Below are 20,350 nucleotides of genomic sequence, written 5' to 3' on the forward strand. Positions count from 1 at the left end.
TCACGGACACTTTACATTTATTTGCTGATGACTCTGACTAAACATACTTCAAACAGAGCGGAAGTTAAAGAGTCTGTCAGGTGAAGTCACTTCTGGCCAACATCTAAAGGTGGTCCATGGAGAGTAACGTGAGCATCATCTTCAAGCTGAGGCCCTGGCTCTGGGCCAACACCTAGTGGGTGGACCTGGTCCTTTCCGCCTGGATGGGGGCCTCCAAGGAACTACTCCTTATTCTCATACTTGTGCTTGATGTGTTTCCACAGCTTCTGCATTTTAAAGACAAGAGTCACAAACTTAGTCTTGCTTCACATTTTTGAACTACTCCCACTGCCCTGGTCTCTAAACCAAGCTTGAGAGAACACCCGCACCAAGTCGGACAGCAGTGGTGGGCAAACCGGAAGCAACACTAGGCTTGATGTGCATTCCTAACATTTATAAAATGCTTTGACGCTTTCAATTACCATAGGAAGTGGCAAGGGATGCTCTTAGTTTTACAGGAAATTGAGATAAAGATGCACAGAAAATGAGTGGGTTATGACAACGTACTTAGATGCCATTCCCAAACAGTGGGAATGGCCAATGGAATCCCTTGCAGGAAATGGAACAGTGGCAGCACTTTCATAGGGGCAGAAAGTCGCCCTGGCCACAGGCAGGACAGCATTAGTGGACGTGGCCTGCCTGTAGAGTCAGACAGCTTCGAATTAAAAACACAACTGAATGGTGGACCAGGACTATCTGTACAAGATCTTCCCCAGTATGAGCCACGATTTCATAATATAAAGCACGCACAGCATCTAGCACAGTGCTGGCACACAATGAGATTAAAAAGTGTTATTATTCCCTATCTTTTGCTTCCCCTTCTCCTGAGGAATGTAACAAAGGTTATTTTTTGAGTGGTACCACCTACCAGGTATTCTGGCACCTTACCTGTATCTCATATAATCTTGACTATAATTCTCGGAAGTAGTTATTATTATGATAATTTCTATTTCATAGATAAAAGTGAAGCTCAGGTTAAGAAACTCGCCCAACTTGACGCCAGTTATTAGGTGACAAAGCCCAGTATTCCCATCCAGGGCGCTCTGATTTCATATCCCCGTCCCCACTCTTAAACGTTAATACCACGCTGCCTGCATGGGAAGTCTTGGGAACCGAAAAGCGCTATCTGAAAAGGACAACCACAGTGGTTAAGGAGATGTCCTTTTACGATCGTCGCCCGCTCAGATCTGCCCTTGAAACCCTCAAAGGAGACAGGCGTCCGGGTTCCAGCTCTGACTTGCCACTGACTTCCTGGTGGTGTGCTCCTAATAAGCCCTAGGCTTTACTTTTCTCTTCTGCAAAAGGAGAAGTGGGTATGCGGGGTGAGAGGCAGCTATCCTTATAACCCCTGCAAAGTGGGATCTATTGAACACTCTTAACGTTTTATATTCACACCGGGCAGAGATGCAAGACGGCAATCTACAGACAGAAGACGCCCAGGGTTTACCCCCTCCTCGTAAAGGCAGACTGAGTCCCGCCCCACCTCCACTCCCACTGTCACCCCTCAGGCGGGCCCAAGGTCAGGGATGACCCAGGCTCTCACCCCCTGGTTTATGTGTTCGTAGATCGCGTCTGCGCCTTGATCGAAGGCACGCTCGAAGAAGAGAGCTCCCACGGCGATGGTCAGAGCGAAGGTAGAGGTCCTGCGGAACAGCAGAGAGTACAACCTCGCAGTAAACGTCGGGGCCGCCATATTTCTCCACTGCCGAACTCGCGCCACCACGCCTGCGCCGCTGCCGACCTTGCTTTCTAAAGGTCCTCGAAGTGCAACACTGACGGGATTTGTAGTTCTTTTGAATCTCAGTACTCGTCGTTTTGAATGACAGAGGTAACTGATGGCTTGCACAGGAGGAAAGTATCATAGATTCAGATCAAGGTAGCCCAAATAATTTGGTAAGATTTATTACCCAATTTTTCTTCTTAATCATTTCTTGCTGATTAAATATTTGAACTACAACACCCAGAAGCCCTCGTGCTTCCTCCCCCTCCTCCGTGCTTTCTCCGCTTTGATTCCCAAAGGTTTCTGGGAAAGGCGGACTGATACCCAAAGAAGGACTACAATTCCCAGCAAGCAGTGCGCAACGCGAGGGCGCGGGAGGAGGAGCTCGGAGCCGTCGGGCCCCTCGGAACCAGGTACAGTACCACCTTCTTTGGCGGGACGTCGCGGGGCGAGTGCTGCCTCCTCCTCTCCCGCGCCCGGAGAGGACTTGGGCTCTTTAAGTCTGCGCACCCCGCGGCGGGCTGCACCATTTAACGGGGTGGGGAGTGAATAGAGAAGCCGGAGGACCTGTGCTCCGGGGTTCCCAGCTCGTCTCTCCACCTGTCCCTTCTTTCAGCCCCAAGTCCAGGTCTGGAGTTGGAGACTGTGACAAAAGTCGGGTCCTGGGGGCTGAACTTCTCACCCAGGCGTCAGGCGAAGGAGCTATTCTGCCCCTGCTTCCTGTTCCCCTCACCCCTGGGCTTCGCAGCGGAGAACCCTGGCCTGGAAGGCGGGAAACTTGGGAAGAGAAAGAACAAGGGCTTTGGAGTACCAGGGCCATAACACAAATGTTCTCTGAGCGCCTCCTCTGGGCCATGCGCTGGGGACCCAGCAGTGGACAAGTCTCTGCTCTCAAGGAGCCTTCATTCTACTGTGTGTGGTCGGATGGGGAGGTGCGGTAACCACAAAGTAATGGAGAAGACAGGTTGATTGGGAAGGGGGGTGGGGAGCTGTTCTAGCCAGGGTGCCCAGGGGGGCACTTAACCAGAGACCTGAATGAATAGTAGCGGGTCAGACAGGAAAGCGTTCGTGCGAAGGCCTTGAGGCTGCTGCAAACCTGAGGTTTGGGGGAAAGGAGTGGACTGCGAAGAGGTGGCTTGAGTCAGCTCATATCTGACCTTATAAGCCATCACAAGGAGTCTTATTTTATCTTTTCTAATTGCGCTAGGAAGCCACTGAAGGGTTTTAAGCAGGGCTGTGACATGATCTAATTTACATTTTAATGTCATCATTCTGGCTGCTTTCTGGAGAATAGACTGCGGTGGGCCTGTTGAGACAGGATGGCAGTTTAGATTAGGGTGTGGATTAGAGTAGTGATCAGATTTGGGACGTCTTTTGGGAGGTAGGACAAATAGAACAGTTGACAGATGCATGTAGAGTGTGCAGGAAAGAGGAATTGAGGATGACATCTAAGTTTTGACCTCCATAACTTAAAATCAGTGGGGATGATCTTAAGCTCTGTTTGGCCACGTTAAGTTTGAGCTCTCCCTTAGACATCAAGTGGAGATGTCTGAGGCAAATGGGGGTTTGGATCCTGAGTTCAGAGCCAGAGATAAAAGTCATCAGCAGGGGCGGTGCCCCATGGCTGAGTGGTTAAGTTCACACGCTCTGCTTCGGTGGCCCAGGGTTTTGCCGGTTCCCGATCTTGGGCTCAGACGTGGCACCGCTTGTCAGGCCATGCTGAGGCCGCATCCCACATGCCACAACTAGAAGGACCCACAACTAAAATATACAACTGTGTACTGGGGGGATTTGGGGAGAAAAAGCAGGAAAAACAAAAAAAAGAAGATTGGCAACAGTTGTTAGCTCAAGTGCCAATCTTTAAAAAAAAAAAAAGAATTAAGAAAAGAAAGTCATCAGCATAGGTGTGGCATTGAAAACTGGGGACTGGATTCGAGGCCTGGATCTGTCTCTGATTCCTAAAAGCAACAGTAATGCCTTGTTAGGGGTCTGGGAGGAAAAATATGAAATACTCTATGTCAGTGATGAGTTGTCCTTTCTAGAGTTATTTTCCATTTGCAAAGCATCCTAGTACCTCCTTGGGGCAGAAAGTTGTGAAATTTCTGGGAAAGAATGCTTAGGTCTTGTTAACAGCAAATCTGACTGATGGGAAGTTCCCAGGAGGGAGGAATTATTTTAGGTGAATGGGTAGGGACGACCACGGGGAGTGAAAGTATGGCTTGTTTTATTTATTTATTTATTTATTTATTTTTAGTTCTCTTTTTTTTTTTGGAGGAAGATTAGCCCTGAGCTAACTGCTGCCAATCCTCCTCTTTTTGGTGAGGAAGACTGGCCCTGAGCTAACATCCGTGCCCATCTGTCTCTACTTTATATGTGGGACGCCTACCACAGCATGGCTTTTGCCAAGCGGTGCCATGTCCGCACCTGGGATCCAAACTGGCAAATCCAGGCCGCAGAGAAGCAGAACATGCAAACTTAACTGCTGTGCCACCCGGCTGGCCCCTTTAATTCTTGTTTTGGAGCAACAATTTTTAAAAGCCTAATTTTCTTTAATCCATCAATTTCAACTTAGAAATTATTATTCTATACGTAAATCTAGAAAACTAAGAAAAATGGGGGGCTGGCCCCGTGGCCGAGTGGTTAGGTTCGCACGCTCCGCTGTAGGCGGCCCAGTGTTTGGTTGGTTCGAGTCCTGGGTGCAGACATGGCACTGCTCATTGGGCCATGCTGAGGCGGTATCCCGCATGCCACAGCTAGAAGGACTCACAACGGAGAATATACAACTGTGTACTGGGGGGCTTTGGGGAGAAAAAGGAAAAAAATAAAATCTTTAAAAAAAAAAAAGAAAAATGGCGGTAACTTTGCCTTTGGTTAATGTTTGAACTCAAGTTGAAGGAACTAAAAGTCCTTTAAACATTCAACTCTATACAGCTTAATTACATTCCCTTACACATCTAACTCCACTTATAAATTTAATATATTTTGTTTTCTTTTTAAATACTTCAGATACGTAATCTAACAAGCATCATTTCCCCAGAATACTTAAACAGTTACTAGAAAATCTTATAAACTTAGAAACATAATGAATTTCAAGTTCTTGTAAACAGTTCAATACTTTTAACAGTCTTTTAGTCAAATTCTCTTACGTCACTGGTTGACAGTCTGGGGAGCTAAAAAAAATACAGACTCCTTCTCTGACATGAAATTAGAATATAGGGGGCGCCCTTAGTAGCTTTTACAGCACCCCAAGTGATTGGAATATGCAGCCAGGGTTTCCAACCTTTGCTAACCTCTCAACTTAAAATCATAAGTCTAATATCAGTCACTAACATATTTTGTTAATTACCGAACTATAGATTTTAACTTTTTTTTTTTAAGATTTTATTTTTCCTTTTTCTCCCAAAGCCCCCCAGTACATAGTTGTGTATTTTTAGTTGTGGGTCCTTCTAGTTGTGGCATGTGGGATGCCGCCTCAGCATGGCTTGATGAGCAGTGCCATGTCCGCGCCCAGGATTCGAACTGGTGGAACCCTGGGCCACCAAAGCAGGGCGTGTGAACTTAACCACTTGGCCAGGGGGCCGGCCCCTAGATTTTAACTTTTATATTTTAAATTGAAATCACAATGCTTTTCTGTTGTATACTCAAAATGTCAAATTCTTTTTAACGTTACAGATACTTTCAAATACAAGCATATGCTGATTATGACTAAACTTAGGACAGGAACATTAATACAGTGAGTTTGATTTATTCTACCACCTCTATTTTCAATTCTAAACTTTCCTGGAATGTGACAGGACACTGAGCCAGTAAGAAAACAGTTTTATCCACTCTAATGAATTGTGCTTAGCATTCCAATCAAGTTGGGGTTACCGTTTCAGTGAGCTGAGGTTGTTCCTAATCAGACTGATTTCTGACAGACACGAATGCAGGGGCTGTGTCTACCTAGAGTGGCTGTCCCCAGCAGAGGCTGCCTCTGGGATGCAGGGAATGGAGAGATCAATGAGCACGAGAAGCTCATTCCCCTACGCTTATTTTTTAGGGGGTACTAGGCTCACTGGTTAAAATGCAGGTTTCTGGGCCCCCTCCAGATCTGCTGACTCTGAATTCTTGGAGATCTGACCCAGCAGACTTCATTTTTGTTTTGGTTAGGAAGAGTGGTCGTGAGCTAACATCTGTTGCCAATCTTCCTCTTTTTTTTCTTTCCTCCCCAAAGCCCCAGTACATAGTTGTATATCCTAGTTGTAAGTCCTTCTAGTTCCATGTGGGATGCCGCCACAGCATGGCTTGATGAACGGTGGCTAGGTCCATGCCCAGCATCCAAACCAGGAAACCCCTGGCTGCCGAAGTGGAGCACACGAACTTAACCACTATGCCACCAGCCAGCCCCGCAGACTTCATTTTTAATAAGCTCCCCACCAGGAGCCCTGGAAAATTTTGAGCAGGAGTTTTGAGAGGGTTGATCTGATGCTGCCCTGCGTGAACTGAGGAGGCTGGCTCAGGTGCCCGGAGGTGAGATCCGACTAGGGCACTGGCAATGGTGGTGACAGCAGGTCAGATGGTGTTTGGAGGGCAGACTGGGGGCAGAAGAAGGGGGAGGCAGAGGTAGTTCTGAGTCCGGGTATCTGGTTCAGGAGCCTCCTTCAGACTATTTTTACCTTTGCTCTTTGGAAACTCTGGCCTCCTGGGACCTGTAACTGATGAGAAACTGCGTCTCCAGCCTGCAGCTCCCTGGCGCCCAGACTTGGGTTCAGCTGACTTTCACTGGGCGGGGCTGCTTGGAATCAGGGCACGCACACCCTGTCGGCCTTCAGCTGGGACTGAGGGTAGTGTCCACTCTGGATCCGTTTCACTACCACCCATAGCTGCTTCCTCCATATGAGCCAGGTCGCTGGAACCATCCGCGGCAGCTCTGAAGGGAGAAGGAATAGGACTTTATTCCTGCCTGACAAAGCTCCCACTTTTTTGAAGGAAATTTTTGGGAAAAATTTAAAAACACTACATGCTAAATGTAGAAACGGAGAAAAATAGAAAAACACAAAATGAAAAAAAATCCCACCATAATCTTATTATCCAGACATAACCACAGTAAATATTGTGTGTCTGCTCTAGTCTTTGCGTGTGTGTGTGTGTTGGGGCAGGAGGTTCTTTCTCCTTAAAAAAGTGGTATCGTATTGTACGTGCTGTTCTGAGCACAAGCCAATTGGATTTAGCAATATGGAGTCCGTGTGAGGGAATCCATGGGCCAGCACTGGTCCGTGTGAGGAAATCGTTTCCTTTGACTTGATTTTTAATGGCTGCATAGTACTCCAGTGAGCAGATGTGGCTCACACCCTACTCTTGCTCCTTGCCGGCTGTGGGCTCCCTCTGCCCACAGCTTTTTTTTTAGGGTAAGGTGAGGATAACAACAGGCTTTGTGCATCATGTCATTGAACCCCTGCCCCCACCACCCACGGGACACTGAGCAGCCTGCCTGGCGTGTGGTAAGCAATGGATAACTGTCAGCTGTTCTTACTGTTGGACTTTTAGAACGAGCTACATTGCTGTGACCATCATAGTACCGAGATCTTTGAGATCATCTCTGGTCATTCCCTTGGAGGAATTCCCTGTTGGATGTGGGTGCCCCTCCTTGGTGCACGCAGCACAGAGCTTCACGCCTCGTATGCTTACTGGGGACGCATCTGTCAGCTACTCTCAGCAAACACTCAGTGCACCTCCTTGTGAGAGCAGGGACTCTGTCTTGAGGTGTGAACCCCAGTCTGGCAGAAAGGAAGTGCTCAGCAAATGTTTGGCTGAATGAATGAATGAAAAGAGACCTGTGGGACTTTAGAGTTGTCCATGTGTGAGTAGGGGGTGGGTGGGCTCTTTTGACTTGACTCACTAGTGTTTTGGGATATGGGGCACTTTGTACCTGTGGCCATCACAGATTGTAAAGTGATTTAGTTTTTCACTTATTCCACTGTCTTACTTAGCTATTGCTGTGTAATAAATTACCCCAAAACATAGTGACTTAACACAACAAACATTATCTCATATGGTTTCTGAGGATCAGGAATGTGGAATTGGCTTAGCTGGGTTGTATTGGCTCAGAGTCTCCCAGGGCTTCACTCATCTGAAGGCTTGACTGGGGCTGGAGGGTCTGTTTCCAATCTTACTCACTTGGGTGTTAGGAGGAGGCCTCAGTTCCTTGCTAATTGGGCCTCCCCACAGGGCTGCTCACAATAGGGAAGCCGGCTTCCCTCTGAGCAAGTGGTTAGAGAAAGAGAGACACCAGGATGGAAGTGATCCTTGGAAGTGATCTTGGAAGTGGCATACTGTCTATCACCTCTGATCTATTCTCTTAGTCACACAGACCAACTCTGATACAGCATGGGAGGGAACAACACAAGGTGCGAACACCAGAAGGTGGGATCACTGGGGGCCATGGAGGCTGGCTGCCACATCCACAAATGTGTGCTAAGCACCATTGGCAGGCCAGGCACTGTGCAAAGCACCTAGCATGCATGATTTAATCCTCATGGTAATCTTATGAAATGGTGTTATGACCTCATATTCCAGATGAGGCTCAGAGGGTTTGCTGAGAGTTTCACAGCCTGAAAGTGGCAGGGATGGGATTCAGACCTGGGTTGAGTGATTAGAGTCAGGATTGGTTTGGGTGATCTGTGTGACTTTGGGCAAGCTCTCGTCTTCTCCAGCGTCTGCTACCTTAGACCAGGATTTCTCCAAGTGTGTTCTGCGGAGTCTGCATCAGAGCCTCCTTAGGTCCTGGCCCTCCCCCAGACCTGCCGAGTTAGAAACTCTGTGGGCGGGTCCCCCACTGCCTTATACTGCTGGGAATAAGATAATACACCTCACCCCAAGGGGTGGACCATATGAACGAGGCCAGGATGAGAAAGCTGTGTGGTTGCTATAGAACACCAGGCATCTGGGGAGAGACCTCTAACATATTGGGGCTCCAATCAGGAAAGACATCTGGATCTTCTTGGCACTTCTATTGGAGCTGGGTCCTGAGCAGGCAGTCCGCAGGCCACCCCCACAGGGCAGTTCTGATGCCATTGATTCCAGACGGCAGGCATGTGTGGTGCTGGGACATTGCCGTCTGGAATCGATGGCTCCTGGTGGGCGTGCAATAAAGCGTCCTCTGGCTGCAGTTTGCTGTTTACCTAGGGTCTGGCGGTGCCATAATTAGAAGAAATGACAGGTGAGCTTGAGGGCAGCATGCGGCGAGCACAAATCCTGGATAATTACAGTGTGCATCCCAGCCCCTGGCCACGGACAAGCTGCTGGCTTATTTTAGCCTTGTGCCCAAGCCAGCTCTGTACCTGAGACACACACAGTGAAAGGGACCAAGAATATCGATGAAGCACAAATGTCTGCCCCGAGACAGCCTCTCAGTGGAGCAGTGGGATGGGGAGAGAAGGGGTTCTGGGGTCAGCAGCCTGACCCCAGTGTGAATGCTGGCCCTGGCATGCCTTGGCTGTGGGGCCTCGGGCATGTGGCTTCACAGTATGGTGATGAGGGCTGCCTGAGAGGGTGCGTGGGGGTCCTCAGTGCCACTGGCCCACAGACAGCTCTCAGGCTGATGAGAAATTATTGTTCGCTTGTCTCTCCTAGCAGTGGCTTTGTGCAAACACTTTGAGGGGTGTTTCTGAACCTGTTTCCTCATCTGCGGAATGGACACCTTGATGGCTGCTCAGAGGGTCTCTGTGAGGACTAAACAAGAGAATGAAAGCCAGGTGCCTGGCACACAGGAGTTAAATCTGAAGCTGTCTTCCCTCACCCCAACCCCACGCCATTCTCTTTTCTTCCCTCTTCCACCCGCAGTGTCTCAACCAGTTGGTAATCTTTTCCTTGAGCCCGGAGGACTGGAGCAGGCGCCATGGGATGGCCAGATGTGATTTAAGTCAGTAGAGTGGGGCTCTGCTGGAGACAGAAGTCCTGTGGACAGGGTAGGGGTGGCCGCGCAAGACCTGCCGTCAGGGCCTTACGTGTCTCTCTTCTCTATCCATCCTCGTCCTAAGATTCCAGCTTGAGAAGAGGGCCTGGGAGTTGTCGGTGAGCAGAGGTGGGGAGGCATCGGATTCTGCAGGCCGCTCCATCGCTCATTCCACAAGCAGTTGTGTGTCCGAGCTCCTGTCGCGGGGGCTGGGCCGCAGCAGGCAGAACGCTGCCCTGGTGGAGCCTGTATTCTAGTTGGGGGGAGGCTCCCCTGACAGTCACTCAGCGTGTGAGAAGGGGAGAGAAGCTGGAAAACAGAGCACATTGTAAGGAGGGGTGGAAGTGTCTGCGGCTGCAACTTTGGCTGTGATTTTAATTCAGCTGGTCAGGGTGTGCTCACTGCGAGGGCGAGGGAGTGAGCCGCCTGGATGACAACGAGTACCATTCTTGGAGCACTAACTATCTGCTAGGCACCTTTCCATACCACTACCTTGGTAAATCCACAGCAGCTGTGGGGTCCCTGTTTTATAGTGAAGGACAGACTCAGGGAGATGACATCACTTTCCAGAGGTCACCCAGCTGATAAGTGGCAGGGCTGGGATTTGAACCCAGACCTGTGTGACCGCAGAGGGTTGTCCCTCCAGCCTTGCCTGCTGCCTCTTGACCACGAGGTGCCACCCTGTCACCCGGCTACGCTCCAGGGAGACAGCAGATGCTGTCGCGTCCGTGGACCTGGTCCCTGGGAGTGAGTGGGTGGCACCGCCTGTGCTCCTGGCGAGGGAATGGGGCCTGATCGTTCTGTGTTCTGGACAGGGCCTTGCTCACGCTGCTGAGCACACCAGCCTCAGAGCATGAGGATGAATCACGGCAGAGAGGGCGAGCTTAGTCAGCACCCCATGCTGCTGTCAGAGATGTCCGGCTGTCCCCACCCCCCTTCCCTGACCTCCCACTCAGGGCTGCCAAGTGTGGTGGTGCAGGTTGTCCCCTGTGCAAGGACGCCTGGCTGAGGGGTGAATTGGAATGAAATATGCTCCGCTTGCCAAGCTGTGTGCCTGGCACGGCCTCTGTATTTGTCCAGAGGATTCTGCAGCCACACCTTTTCCTAATGTGCGCTAAGGCGCTGGAGCGGGTGGCAGTTGAGTCGGGAGCCTAGAAGTTCACACCTGGGTGATGTGGCTGAGGTCACCTTGCTGAAGGCCAGCTCCTGCCCAGGAACAGGGCCTCTGCCTCCCTGGGGCATGCCTGTGAAGCAGGAGGGAAGCGCTGGCTCCCAGGAGCTGGTCTGCTGCCCTGACGCCGTCCCTGGGCAGTGGGGGCTCCGCAGAGCTGCTGTGCAGGGCAGGGGTCTGGGCCCAGCTGCAAGGGCTGAGGTTCTGGCCCCACCTCTGCCTTGTGCTGTGTACTTCGGGCAGCTTACTTCATCTCTCCCCGCCTCACTTTCCTCATCTGTAATAGAGACCAGCTGACCCCGGAGGTCACCTGGGTACTGGCATCCTGTTCCTTGTTCGGAGCCTGTGTTTTCTGAAATACGGGCTTTTCAAAGGCCAATAATAATCATGGTGATGACAGCCAACGTTTCTGAGGGCCCCCTGTGGGCCAGACTCTGTGCTAAGTGTGCATGTGGATGATCTGAGTCGCACAGCAACCTTGAGCTGGGCACTGTTATCATCCCGGTTCTCATGGGAGGAGACCGAGGCCAGAAGTTAACTGCTAAGATCACAGAGTTAGAAAGCACTGGCACCTGGACTCAAACCCAGATGGTCTAGAGAGGCCTTTACAGATCACCTGGTCTAGCTGCCTGCCTCCCACTTCACTCATGGGGATACTGAGGCCCAGAGAGGGCAAGTGACAGAGCCACAGCCTCACCTGGCAGATCGGGGACTAGCATGTGGGGTCCATTGCCTCATCCCAGATGGCCAAGTACTTTCCCTGTGCCAGATGGGGGATCCCAGGGTGGGCAGAGGGAGGCATGGGTGGGTAGTGTGGCTGCTGTGGCCCTCAGGTGAGGCTGGTTTGCACCTCCAGTGTGTGTGTGAGAGAGACAGAGAGGAAGACAGAAACACACACACCTGCGTGCAGCTCAGCCCTGAGGGGCTTGTCATTTGGGTCAGAGTGTTGCTGGGCAGGCGGGTGGAGGGGCATGTGGCCTTGGTGTCCCGGTGGGCTGGTGGGAGGCTTTCTTAGCAGATCTGAGTCCCAGGTGCCCTGAGACCTGCTCTGCCCTTCCTGGATGTGTGACCTGGGGACCTCACAGCAACTCTCTGAGCCTCGGTTTCCTCATTCATAATTGGGATTATAATACAAATGTCTTGGGGTTCGGAGGGGCCACATCAGTATGATGTGTTGGGAGGAGACTTTCGTAAGTGATTGGAAGTGTGGGTTCTAGAGCCATCTTGCCTGCATTCCAAGCCCAGCTTGGCTGCTCTCTAGCGGCCTGACCTTGGCTAAGTCACGTCACTTATCGGAACCTCAGTGCCCTCATCTGAAAAGGTGTGATAGGCCCACCTCACAGGCTGGCCTGAGGATTAAATGAGATGATGTATGTAAAGCTTTTAGCCCAGTGCCACCACATGGTAGGTGCTCAATAAATCAAATAATGGGTAACATTCATTAAGCACTTGCTGAATGTTGGGCACTATTAGTGTCATTTGTATTGCTTTTACTCTCTTATTAATAATTTATTTGGATTTGCAAACTTCTCTGTACCACTCCCCAAGCAATCAGGCAACCCGTCGGACCCATTGCCTCATATTCCTAGAGGCCTGGAGAGGGAGAGTGACTTGCCCAAGGTCACACAGCCGGCTGCTCGGGCCCTGTGTGGTTTTGTCCAGCTGAGTCTGCTGCAGAGCCACTGTTCCGTCTCAGTCTCCCGGGGGACACCCCTCCCTCTGCCCCTCCCCTCCTCGTTACTTTCCAGATGCAGCAGCTCTTCAGAGCTTCAAGCTTCGTGAATGGCTTGGTTAAGCACTCGGCCGTTAAACGTTCATCTCTTACAATTTCAATCCAATTCCTATAAGTTTATTGGCAAGACGGGGTGTATTAGAGCTGCCAAATTTAATATATCAAGTCCATGTGTCTGGGATGCGGTTTCTCGGCAGTAATGGGAGAAGAGAGGTTTTATACATTTTCATTTTGAATGACTGTCTGTTCCTGATCCCATTACAGCCCTTGACTGAATGGCTGCTGTCCCCGTCTGCCACAGGAGCGGCTTTCTCTATCGACCCGGGGCTGCCAGCACTGTCCGGGGGCCTGTTTGTCTCTGCGTCTCTCCCAGTCTCTTCTTCCCAAGATGTATTTCCCCATCTGTCTGCCCTGTGGGTGAGGTCCCAGCTTTCCCTTTGCCAGATCCTAGGAGGCTGGGGCTTTTGCTGCTAGCCTGGGCTGCTACCTTATCACCTTGGGGAAGTCACTCTCCTCCGTCCTCTGGGCCACAGGAGCCTGCTCTGTGAAATGAAGGCTCAGAGCCTGGGGCCTGAAGGGTGAGGGGCTGGTCTCGGCTCCGCCTTGGCAGATCCTGCTTGATGGCCTCAAGTGGACCCATTCCTCCTCTGATCCTGTGGAACCAAACTGGGGGACCAAGGGCTGGCCATGAGAGTCATAGAATCGCCACCCACCTTGGCCTGCAGATCTCCTGGGTCAGGAGCGGAAGCCGTGATCACCATGGGTTTTAAGACCCTGAAACATTCTCGTTTCCCTCTGTTACTGCCTGGGGACCTGCCGCCTGAGAGTTTAGCTGATCTCCTTGGGAAGCTGTTTGCTTTTCTGCCTGAGCCACCGGCTTCTCTAAGCAGTGGGCTGGCTGTGGAAGAAAGGGCACCTGGCAGCCGGGTTTTAGGGGACCTGGGTTTGGCTTCTGCTTACCAGCGTGTGTGACCTTGGGCAGATCACTTCCTCTCTCTGAACCTCACTTGTCCCATAAGGAAAATAGGAATTAATTCATTTATTCAACAAATACTTGGTTGCCTACTGTGTACCATGTACCACTTTGGGTGTTGGGGCTTCAACAATAAACAGAACAAAAACATCCTGGCCTGCACGGATTTATGTTCCTGTTGGGGGGAAAAGATAATAAACAGAACGAGTAACTTATTCCTTCAAGGGTGATAAAAAATGAAGCAGGGAATGGGAAAAGCTAAGTGGAGGGTGGAGGGTTCTGCATTTTTAAATAAAGCGGTCACGGGAGATCACTGAGAAGTATTTGAGCAGAGATTGAAGGAGTCGAGTGTGCAAGCGTGGCAGGTGTGGGGGAGAGCATCGAGGCAGAGGGAACAGCAGGGACAGGCTGGGAGGGGAGGTGGGCGTGTGCTTGGCGTGTGTGAGGAGCAGAGAGGAGGCCTGTGGCTGGATTGGAGAGAACAGGAGAGAGGAGGTCAGAGGTCGAGTTGGGGGGCCACTGCCAGAGGGTGTGAGGTGGTGGTTCTCCAGCCTGGCTACCTGTGAGAGTTCCCTAGGAAGCTTTAAAAGCCACTGATGTGCAGGCCTCACCCACTGAGGTTCTGCTTTCACTGGCCCAGGGTGAAGGCTGGGCACCAGGATCGTTAAAACTCCCTCTGGCCCAAGGCCTCTCAGGCCATAATCACGGGCTACGTGGTTCCCCAGGGGTGCTGTCGTGGGGTTTAAGTGCTGTGTCAGCAGAGCCTTCCTTACCCCGCACAGGCCTCGCCCCCAGGGAGTGCTCAGTGGGCTGGTGTGCCACGGGCCTTGGTGTGTGGCATTTCCTCACGCTCTGACCGAGTGCTGTGTGGCTTCCTAGGCAGCGGCAGCACCTGGCACAGGTGGCCATGGGGAAGCGTTACTTCTGCGACTACTGTGACCGCTCCTTCCAGGACAACCTCCACAACCGCAAGAAGCATCTGAACGGGCTGCAGCACCTCAAGGCCAAGAAGGTCTGGTACGACATGTTCCGAGGTAGGTGGCAGCCAGGCTAAGGGAGCCCTGCTCTCTGTTTCTTATCATCAGACAAGGAGGTATGAGTCTCCGTGGGTCAGTGTCAGTCCTGGTCTGGGCTCTTTGAGGAGCAGAAGAGAGGAGGCCTGGGCCTCTGGCCCCCAGGGGCAGATGGACCCTCAAAGAGGCAGGCTGGGACGTGAGCTCCTTGCCCAGCAATCTTGGCTGAGAGCTCTGTTCTGCTTACTCTGGGGACACCGTGGCCAGGAAGAAGGTCTCTCCGAGGAGGTGATGTTTGAGCCAACAGCTGAAAAATAGGGAAAAGCCAGCCACACCATTTGGGGCAGAGGGCGTACCGAAGCAGCGGCCATGAGCGATGCACCAGGTGCTGCGAGAGCAGAAGAGAGAGGGTGTGGCTGGACACAGGGAGAGGAGGAGGATGGTGGGGGCTGCAGCTGGTGACACAGGAGGATCACAGTAAGGGGGGTGAGTTGACCCGAGGGCAGAGGGCAGTGTTGGAAGGGCTCTCGGCCACGGCCTGGGTGACCAGAGCTACGTCTGACAGTGATGACTGGCCGCTGTGTGAGCAGTGGGGTGCGGTAAATGGCTGTTGAAATAGCTGGTTTGATGAATGAATAACCGGAGCTGCCGGAGGGAGGGAGGGAGGGCTCTTCCGGGAAAGGCTTCTTGGAGCAGCTGCCACTGGGTTGCGTGAGCTAAGGCCGTGGGCAGCAGCACAGGGCCTGGCACCTGGGAGGCACTCACTGTGGGGAAGGTGCTGCTGCCATTAGACGTAGACACTGAGGAACAGTGAGGGAGGTGCCAGGGTGGCCAGCCAGGAGCCAGAGCTAACGAGAGGGAGCTTGGCATGGGGTGGGGCGGGCACAGAGCTTCTGGAACGAGCCGGGCGGGAACAAGGCTCCACCAGCTGGGGAGCAGGATTCTGGAACAGGGCCCAGAAAGGAAGGAAGGAGTCCCAGCAGCTGAGCAGGGAGGAGAAGGAGAGACAGAGTCTGTTCCCTGGTCTGAGATTCAGGATTCACAAGAGGAGAATGAGCATTTATCGAGTGCCTGCTGCATGCCAGGTGCCTTCTGTGGTTTGTCATTTGCTTTTCTCGGTAATTTCTCTAAGGCAGTGGACCTCAACCCTTCGAGTTAGGATCACTTGGAGACCTTGAAATAAAACATGCTCATCCCCTGACCCCAGCCTCAGAGGCAGGTAGGGGTGGGGCCCAGGCATGGTACTTTCAAAGCTCTCCTAGATTCGCCCCATTTCAGATGAGGCTCAGCGGCTTGGGTGAGGGAGGGTGGCCAGACCGCTCAGCAGGCCAGGCATGGCTGTGGTGGTGAGGGGCTGGGAGTGGGAGCAGAGGGGGATTCAGTGGCAGAGGGATCTCCTAGGTGCCTGGGAGGCCTCTGACCCTCGTGTTATGCAGAGGCTCCCTGTCCCCCAAATCCGGGGGTGGGGGGGGCTGTGATCTGGCGTGGAGCTGGGCCTCAAGATCACCTTGGTCTTTGCTCCTGGTCCCAGATTCTCGCCAAGAACAGCCAGGTGCTCAGGTTTAGGGCTTTCAGCAGAGGCTGTTGTGTTACTTTCAGAAAAAGTGAAACAGCGGGCATTGTGATGCCTTCTCAGGGCTCCTGCCTTCCCAGTGTCCTCTCACATCCCCAGCCCCACTCAGTCCTTAGAACAGCTCTGCGAGGGAGGCTGGGGGTCCCTGCTTACAGGTGGTGACTTTGAAATCCAGAGTGGTGGATAACTCACTCGGGGTCCTCAAGCTGGCATACGAGCTCTTTCCACTTCCTCTAGAGGCTTCCCCAGGCTCAAGCTTATCTGAGCAACCACATAGCACAGACTTTGGGGAGGCATGTGGTACCCAGCCTGGGCTAGGACTTGACACCTGCTCTGCTCCCAGCTTTGTAGCCTTGGGATAAGTCCCTTAGCCCTTGGATGGGCGGACCATTTACAGTTGCCATGGTCGGGACAAGCACGGGCCCTGGAGCTAGGCTGCCTGAGTGTCAGTCCCAAAGTGTCACTCACTAACAGTGTGGCCCCAATTTCATGTGTAAAACAGCCATAACATTAGTACCCATGTCTCAGGGATGTGACAGGGGCTCAGTATGCTCACAATGACCGTATGGCACGTGAGGGTTCGCTAAGTAGGAACAATGCATATGGGGCCACAAGAGGATTGGCCTGAGGCCCTTTATCTCATGGCTTCATTCATTTAGACAATGCTCAGTGAGCACTTAGCATGTCCTTGGCTCCCAGACCAGCTCTGAAGACTTACAGGTGAATAAAACAGGGCTCCTCTCCTAAGCGACCTCATGCCCAGTTACGGCAGTGTGTTCTGGGTGGAACCCCTGTCCTGCCCAGGCCTCCAGGCCCTGCCACCCTCTCCCTCTGAGCTCTGGCCACACTGGCCACTGCAGGTACTGTTGTCTCTGCGGACCTGCCCTTCCTGCCGTCCTTCCTGCCCCCAGCCTGGTCCTCCTGTCTCAGAAGTCAGCTCAGGCAGCAAGTCCTCAGGGATGCCCTCCCCACCCCCCGGGCCAGGTCAGGTCATTGGGCTGCGCGCTGGCTGTTTACCCATTTATATCCACATGGCTTAGTGTGACTGTTGGACTGGAAGGAACGACTAGGTCTGACTTGTTCTCCACTAAATCCTCGTCCTGGCGCCGTGCCTGGCACACAGGACGTACTCAGTAAATGTTTGTTAGATGAACGTCTAAGTGAACGAGCAAACAAACACAGGGCACCAGGGCAGCTGTTCATTTTGGGAGATGAAGCGAGAAGGACCAGTGGGGTCAGATCACGAGGAGCCTTGAACGCCGGGTGGAGGAGCATGGGCTTCATTGTGCAGGGCCTGGGCCAGGGGTTCCCAACCCTGGGTGCCCTTTGGAGTCACCGAGGAGCTTTTAGCAGTTCTCTTGCTCTCACCCTCAGACAAATTAAAGCAGAATCTAGGAGGGTGGGCTCGGGCATCTGTGTACTTTAAAAGCTGCCCAGTGAGTCTGCTGGAGTTGAGAACCACCTGCCGGATGCTGGGCAGCCTGGAACCCTTCTCCTGCGCTGAGCCACCCCACCAGGGCCCCTTGTCTAGGACTCGGGCTCAGCCCCCCTGCTAGCCTCAGCTGTCTTAGCCTCAGGGGGCCACTGAGCAAGTCCACGTGCCCTCCCCAGCCCATCTCTCCTGGGAAGGTCTGTGGCAGGAGCTGGGTGGGCTGAGCCGGACAAGCCCAATGCTGACAGATGGCCCCCCGTCTCCACCAGGCCACCCCTGGAATGAGTCCTCTGATACCCAACTCCTGACCCCAGCAGCACCCCCACCCCAGCCACCAGCTGCCCTGCCCTGGGGAAGGGAGGAGCCCCCGTCAGAGTCGGCCGCTCATCCAGACACCAGGAGACCAGCAGCCACATGGGAAGGGCAGGGGCTTTAGACTCCCAGCCAGGGTTCCAGCTTGGCACAGCCGCTTCCTGACTGTGTGCCCTTGGGCAGATCATTTTCCCTTTCTGAACCTAGTTTTCCCCTCTGCAAAATGGGGTTGTTAGCACCGTCAGTGGGTTTGTGAGGAGGAAATGAAGTAAGAACTGCTCCCTTTTGTTGAGCATCCGCTACAGAGGTTCTCAGCCCGGGCCGCACGTCAGCTTCGCTCTCCAGGTGACCCCGCTGTGCAGTCAAAGTCGAGAGCCTCTGACCTAAAGCCTCGTCTTGCCTTTGGCTGGGTCTGGGTCGGGGGTGGGGAGGGTCGAGGTCAGCTGAAGCTGGGATCCCTCCGCCCAGCATCCCCACCTGTGCTTACACTCCTCCGTGGATGGGAAACTGTCCTTTCCTCACGACTGATCTCCCTGATCACTCAGTGACCGGAAATGCCTGGTGCAACTGAAGTCTGAACCCCGCCCCTCTCTCCTTGCAGATGCAGCTGCCATCCTGCTGGATGAGCAGAACAAGCGGCCCTGCAGGAAGTTTCTACTGACAGGTAAAGTGCTCTGCCCAGCTCCAGTCCACCCAGGGACCAGCATGCCCAGTCTGGCCTGCTTGGACCTCTGCAGAGCTTCTCCCCCAGCCCTGGCCAGCATCCCACGCCCACTTTGTGGCCTTGGTACATCAGCAGACTGGCTATTGGGGCCTGTGTAGGACTTCCTGGGCCTGGTCCTTAGCTCTTCAGACCTGGAATGTGATATTATTGGCTCACCCAGAACAAGCAAGCGCTGGGAAATTGCAAGTAAATCCAGGAGACACTGATGGGTGTAATAGACTGACTGATTAAGTTAGCCTGGGAGCCTGGCCTCCGCTGTGCCCTTCCTCCCAGCAGGCAATAGCTCTGACCGTAATAGCTCTGACAATGCTGAGGAGATTCAGAATTAGAATCAAAGATGCTAGCTGTTGATTTGATTGCTCAATACCCAGCTAATAAAGATGCATACTGTTCAAAATGAGAAAAACCTCAGTAAGTGAAGGAACCAGATGAAAATAAGGGTAGGAAAAATAAGACAAAGCCAGAAGAATGATTAGTCTCCTCCATACTTGCCTTGAGATCTTGTGTACTCTCTAAGGGTTTGGCCCTGAGCTTCCTGGCAGCCAAGGCAAAGAGGAAAACCACAGTGATTAACATGGTGTGTAAGGGAGCTTAACCCTAGGGAAAAATACAGCTATTGGCCTAGGGAAGCTGGGTGAACAGCAAGGTCCCTCAGGAGACGGGGCTGCCTCTAGAATGGGCGCCAGGCCTGCAGATCAGGGGCTTCCCCACTGACTTCACCTCGATGTGAACCACTGGTAGGTTTCGCAGGCTTAGGACACCTCCGGTCTCCTGTTACTTTGAAACACATTTTGGGCTCCTCGGTTGAGATTTGGAAAGCCGCTCTGGACTTGGGCACCTCCTTGACAAAGCTGCATTAAAGCCTTTCTGGGGAGGAGTCCAGCTGCTTGTGCAAGCCAGATGGGCAGGCAGGGCTCCCAGCAGAGCGCATGGCAGTGCCATGGCCTGGAGTGGAGAGAGGGGACGTGACGCTTTCAGGGACCCACCCGTGGTTCACTGTGGCTGGGGAGCAGGGGCGGGGGGACGGCGCTGAGAGATGAGCCTGCAGAGGCTGTGTGCCCAGTCACGAAAGGCGTCAGTGGGATTTGGTCCCGCCCAGGAAGGGTTGTGAGCGGCCTGAGGGACCAGACGGGTTGCTCTGGCTGCTTGTGTGGGCAGGGCCAGAGAGAGTCCGTATTTTTCTTTAGAGGTGGGGTGGCTACTCTTTAAGCCTACAGCCCTGTCCCCCAAACTGCGGCCTCCCCTCATCAGGGTGCCCCTCAGCCCTCGGTGGGAGCCCCTTGCAGCAGCGAGTAACTGTCTTCCCGTTGCAGGCCAGTGTGACTTTGGCTCCAATTGCAGATTTTCCCACATGTCAGAGCGAGACCTGCAGGAGCTGAGTATCCAGGTGGAGGGTGCGTTTCAGTGGGGACCCTGGGCAGGGGCGGGCGCAGATGCTGAGGGGGGTGCAGGATCTGAAGCTGGGGAAGCTGCCCTGGGCCTCCCCACCTCCCTTTTTGTGGCTGCCATGTGGCTGCCTGGGTGGTGGGGCTGGTGTCAGGAACTGCCTCCTAACCGCCCCAGGCGTGAGTGGAGAAGGAACAAGCTCCCATCCGTGTCCACTGCTGGGTTTAAAGTGATATGCGGGAATTCCTGCCCGGTAGCCCTAAGGGTGTACCTCAGCCCCACCACAGGCCCTGCTGCTAGCCTAGCGGATCCCCTGCCATGCTCTGGGGATGAGGGGATGAA

At 52.9% G+C, this 20,350-nt stretch overlaps 2 protein-coding genes across 3 annotated transcripts in view; one reads left to right on the top strand and one right to left on the bottom strand.

Annotated features, from left to right (window-relative positions):
- On the bottom strand, nucleotides 1–1,732 carry UQCR10 (ubiquinol-cytochrome c reductase, complex III subunit X). The gene is made up of 2 exons (XM_008515674.2): nucleotides 1,583–1,732; nucleotides 1–266 (listed from the first exon to the last, which is right to left on the bottom strand). Exons 1-2 carry the CDS (start codon nucleotides 1,730–1,732, stop codon nucleotides 222–224), a joined length of 195 nt encoding a protein of 64 aa, XP_008513896.1. The 3' UTR covers nucleotides 1–221.
- The window catches only part of ZMAT5 (zinc finger matrin-type 5), a 25,311-nt gene continuing 6,578 nt past the window's right edge, over nucleotides 1,618–20,350 (top strand). Inside the window, exons 1-5 of one of the 2 annotated variants that reach the window (XM_008515675.2) lie at nucleotides 1,618–1,932; nucleotides 2,059–2,172; nucleotides 14,448–14,602; nucleotides 18,500–18,562; nucleotides 19,936–20,016. In XM_008515675.2, the coding sequence (XP_008513897.2) occupies nucleotides 14,476–14,602; nucleotides 18,500–18,562; nucleotides 19,936–20,016 (271 nt within the window). In that variant the 5' untranslated portion in view covers nucleotides 1,618–1,932; nucleotides 2,059–2,172; nucleotides 14,448–14,475. Of the gene's footprint in view, nucleotides 1,933–2,058; nucleotides 2,173–14,447; nucleotides 14,603–18,499; nucleotides 18,563–19,935; nucleotides 20,017–20,350 lie in introns of those variants that run through there. The other variant, XM_008515676.2, reaches the window with a different exon arrangement.

This window comes from Equus przewalskii, chromosome 7 (genome assembly GCF_037783145.1).
Source record: "Equus przewalskii isolate Varuska chromosome 7, EquPr2, whole genome shotgun sequence".
Lineage (NCBI taxonomy): Eukaryota > Metazoa > Chordata > Mammalia > Perissodactyla > Equidae > Equus > Equus przewalskii.

What these genes read in the sequence shown, in the direction of transcription:
- UQCR10 (XM_008515674.2), bottom strand. Translation starts at nt 1,732, where the DNA reads ATGGCGGCCCCGACGTTTACTGCGAGGTTGTACTCTCTGCTGTTCCGC. An exon ending in ACGAACACATAAACCAGGGG is followed by an intron (nt 267 to 1,582) that starts GTGAGAGCCTGG and finishes TTTAAAATGCAG; the next exon opens with AAGCTGTGGAAACACATCAA.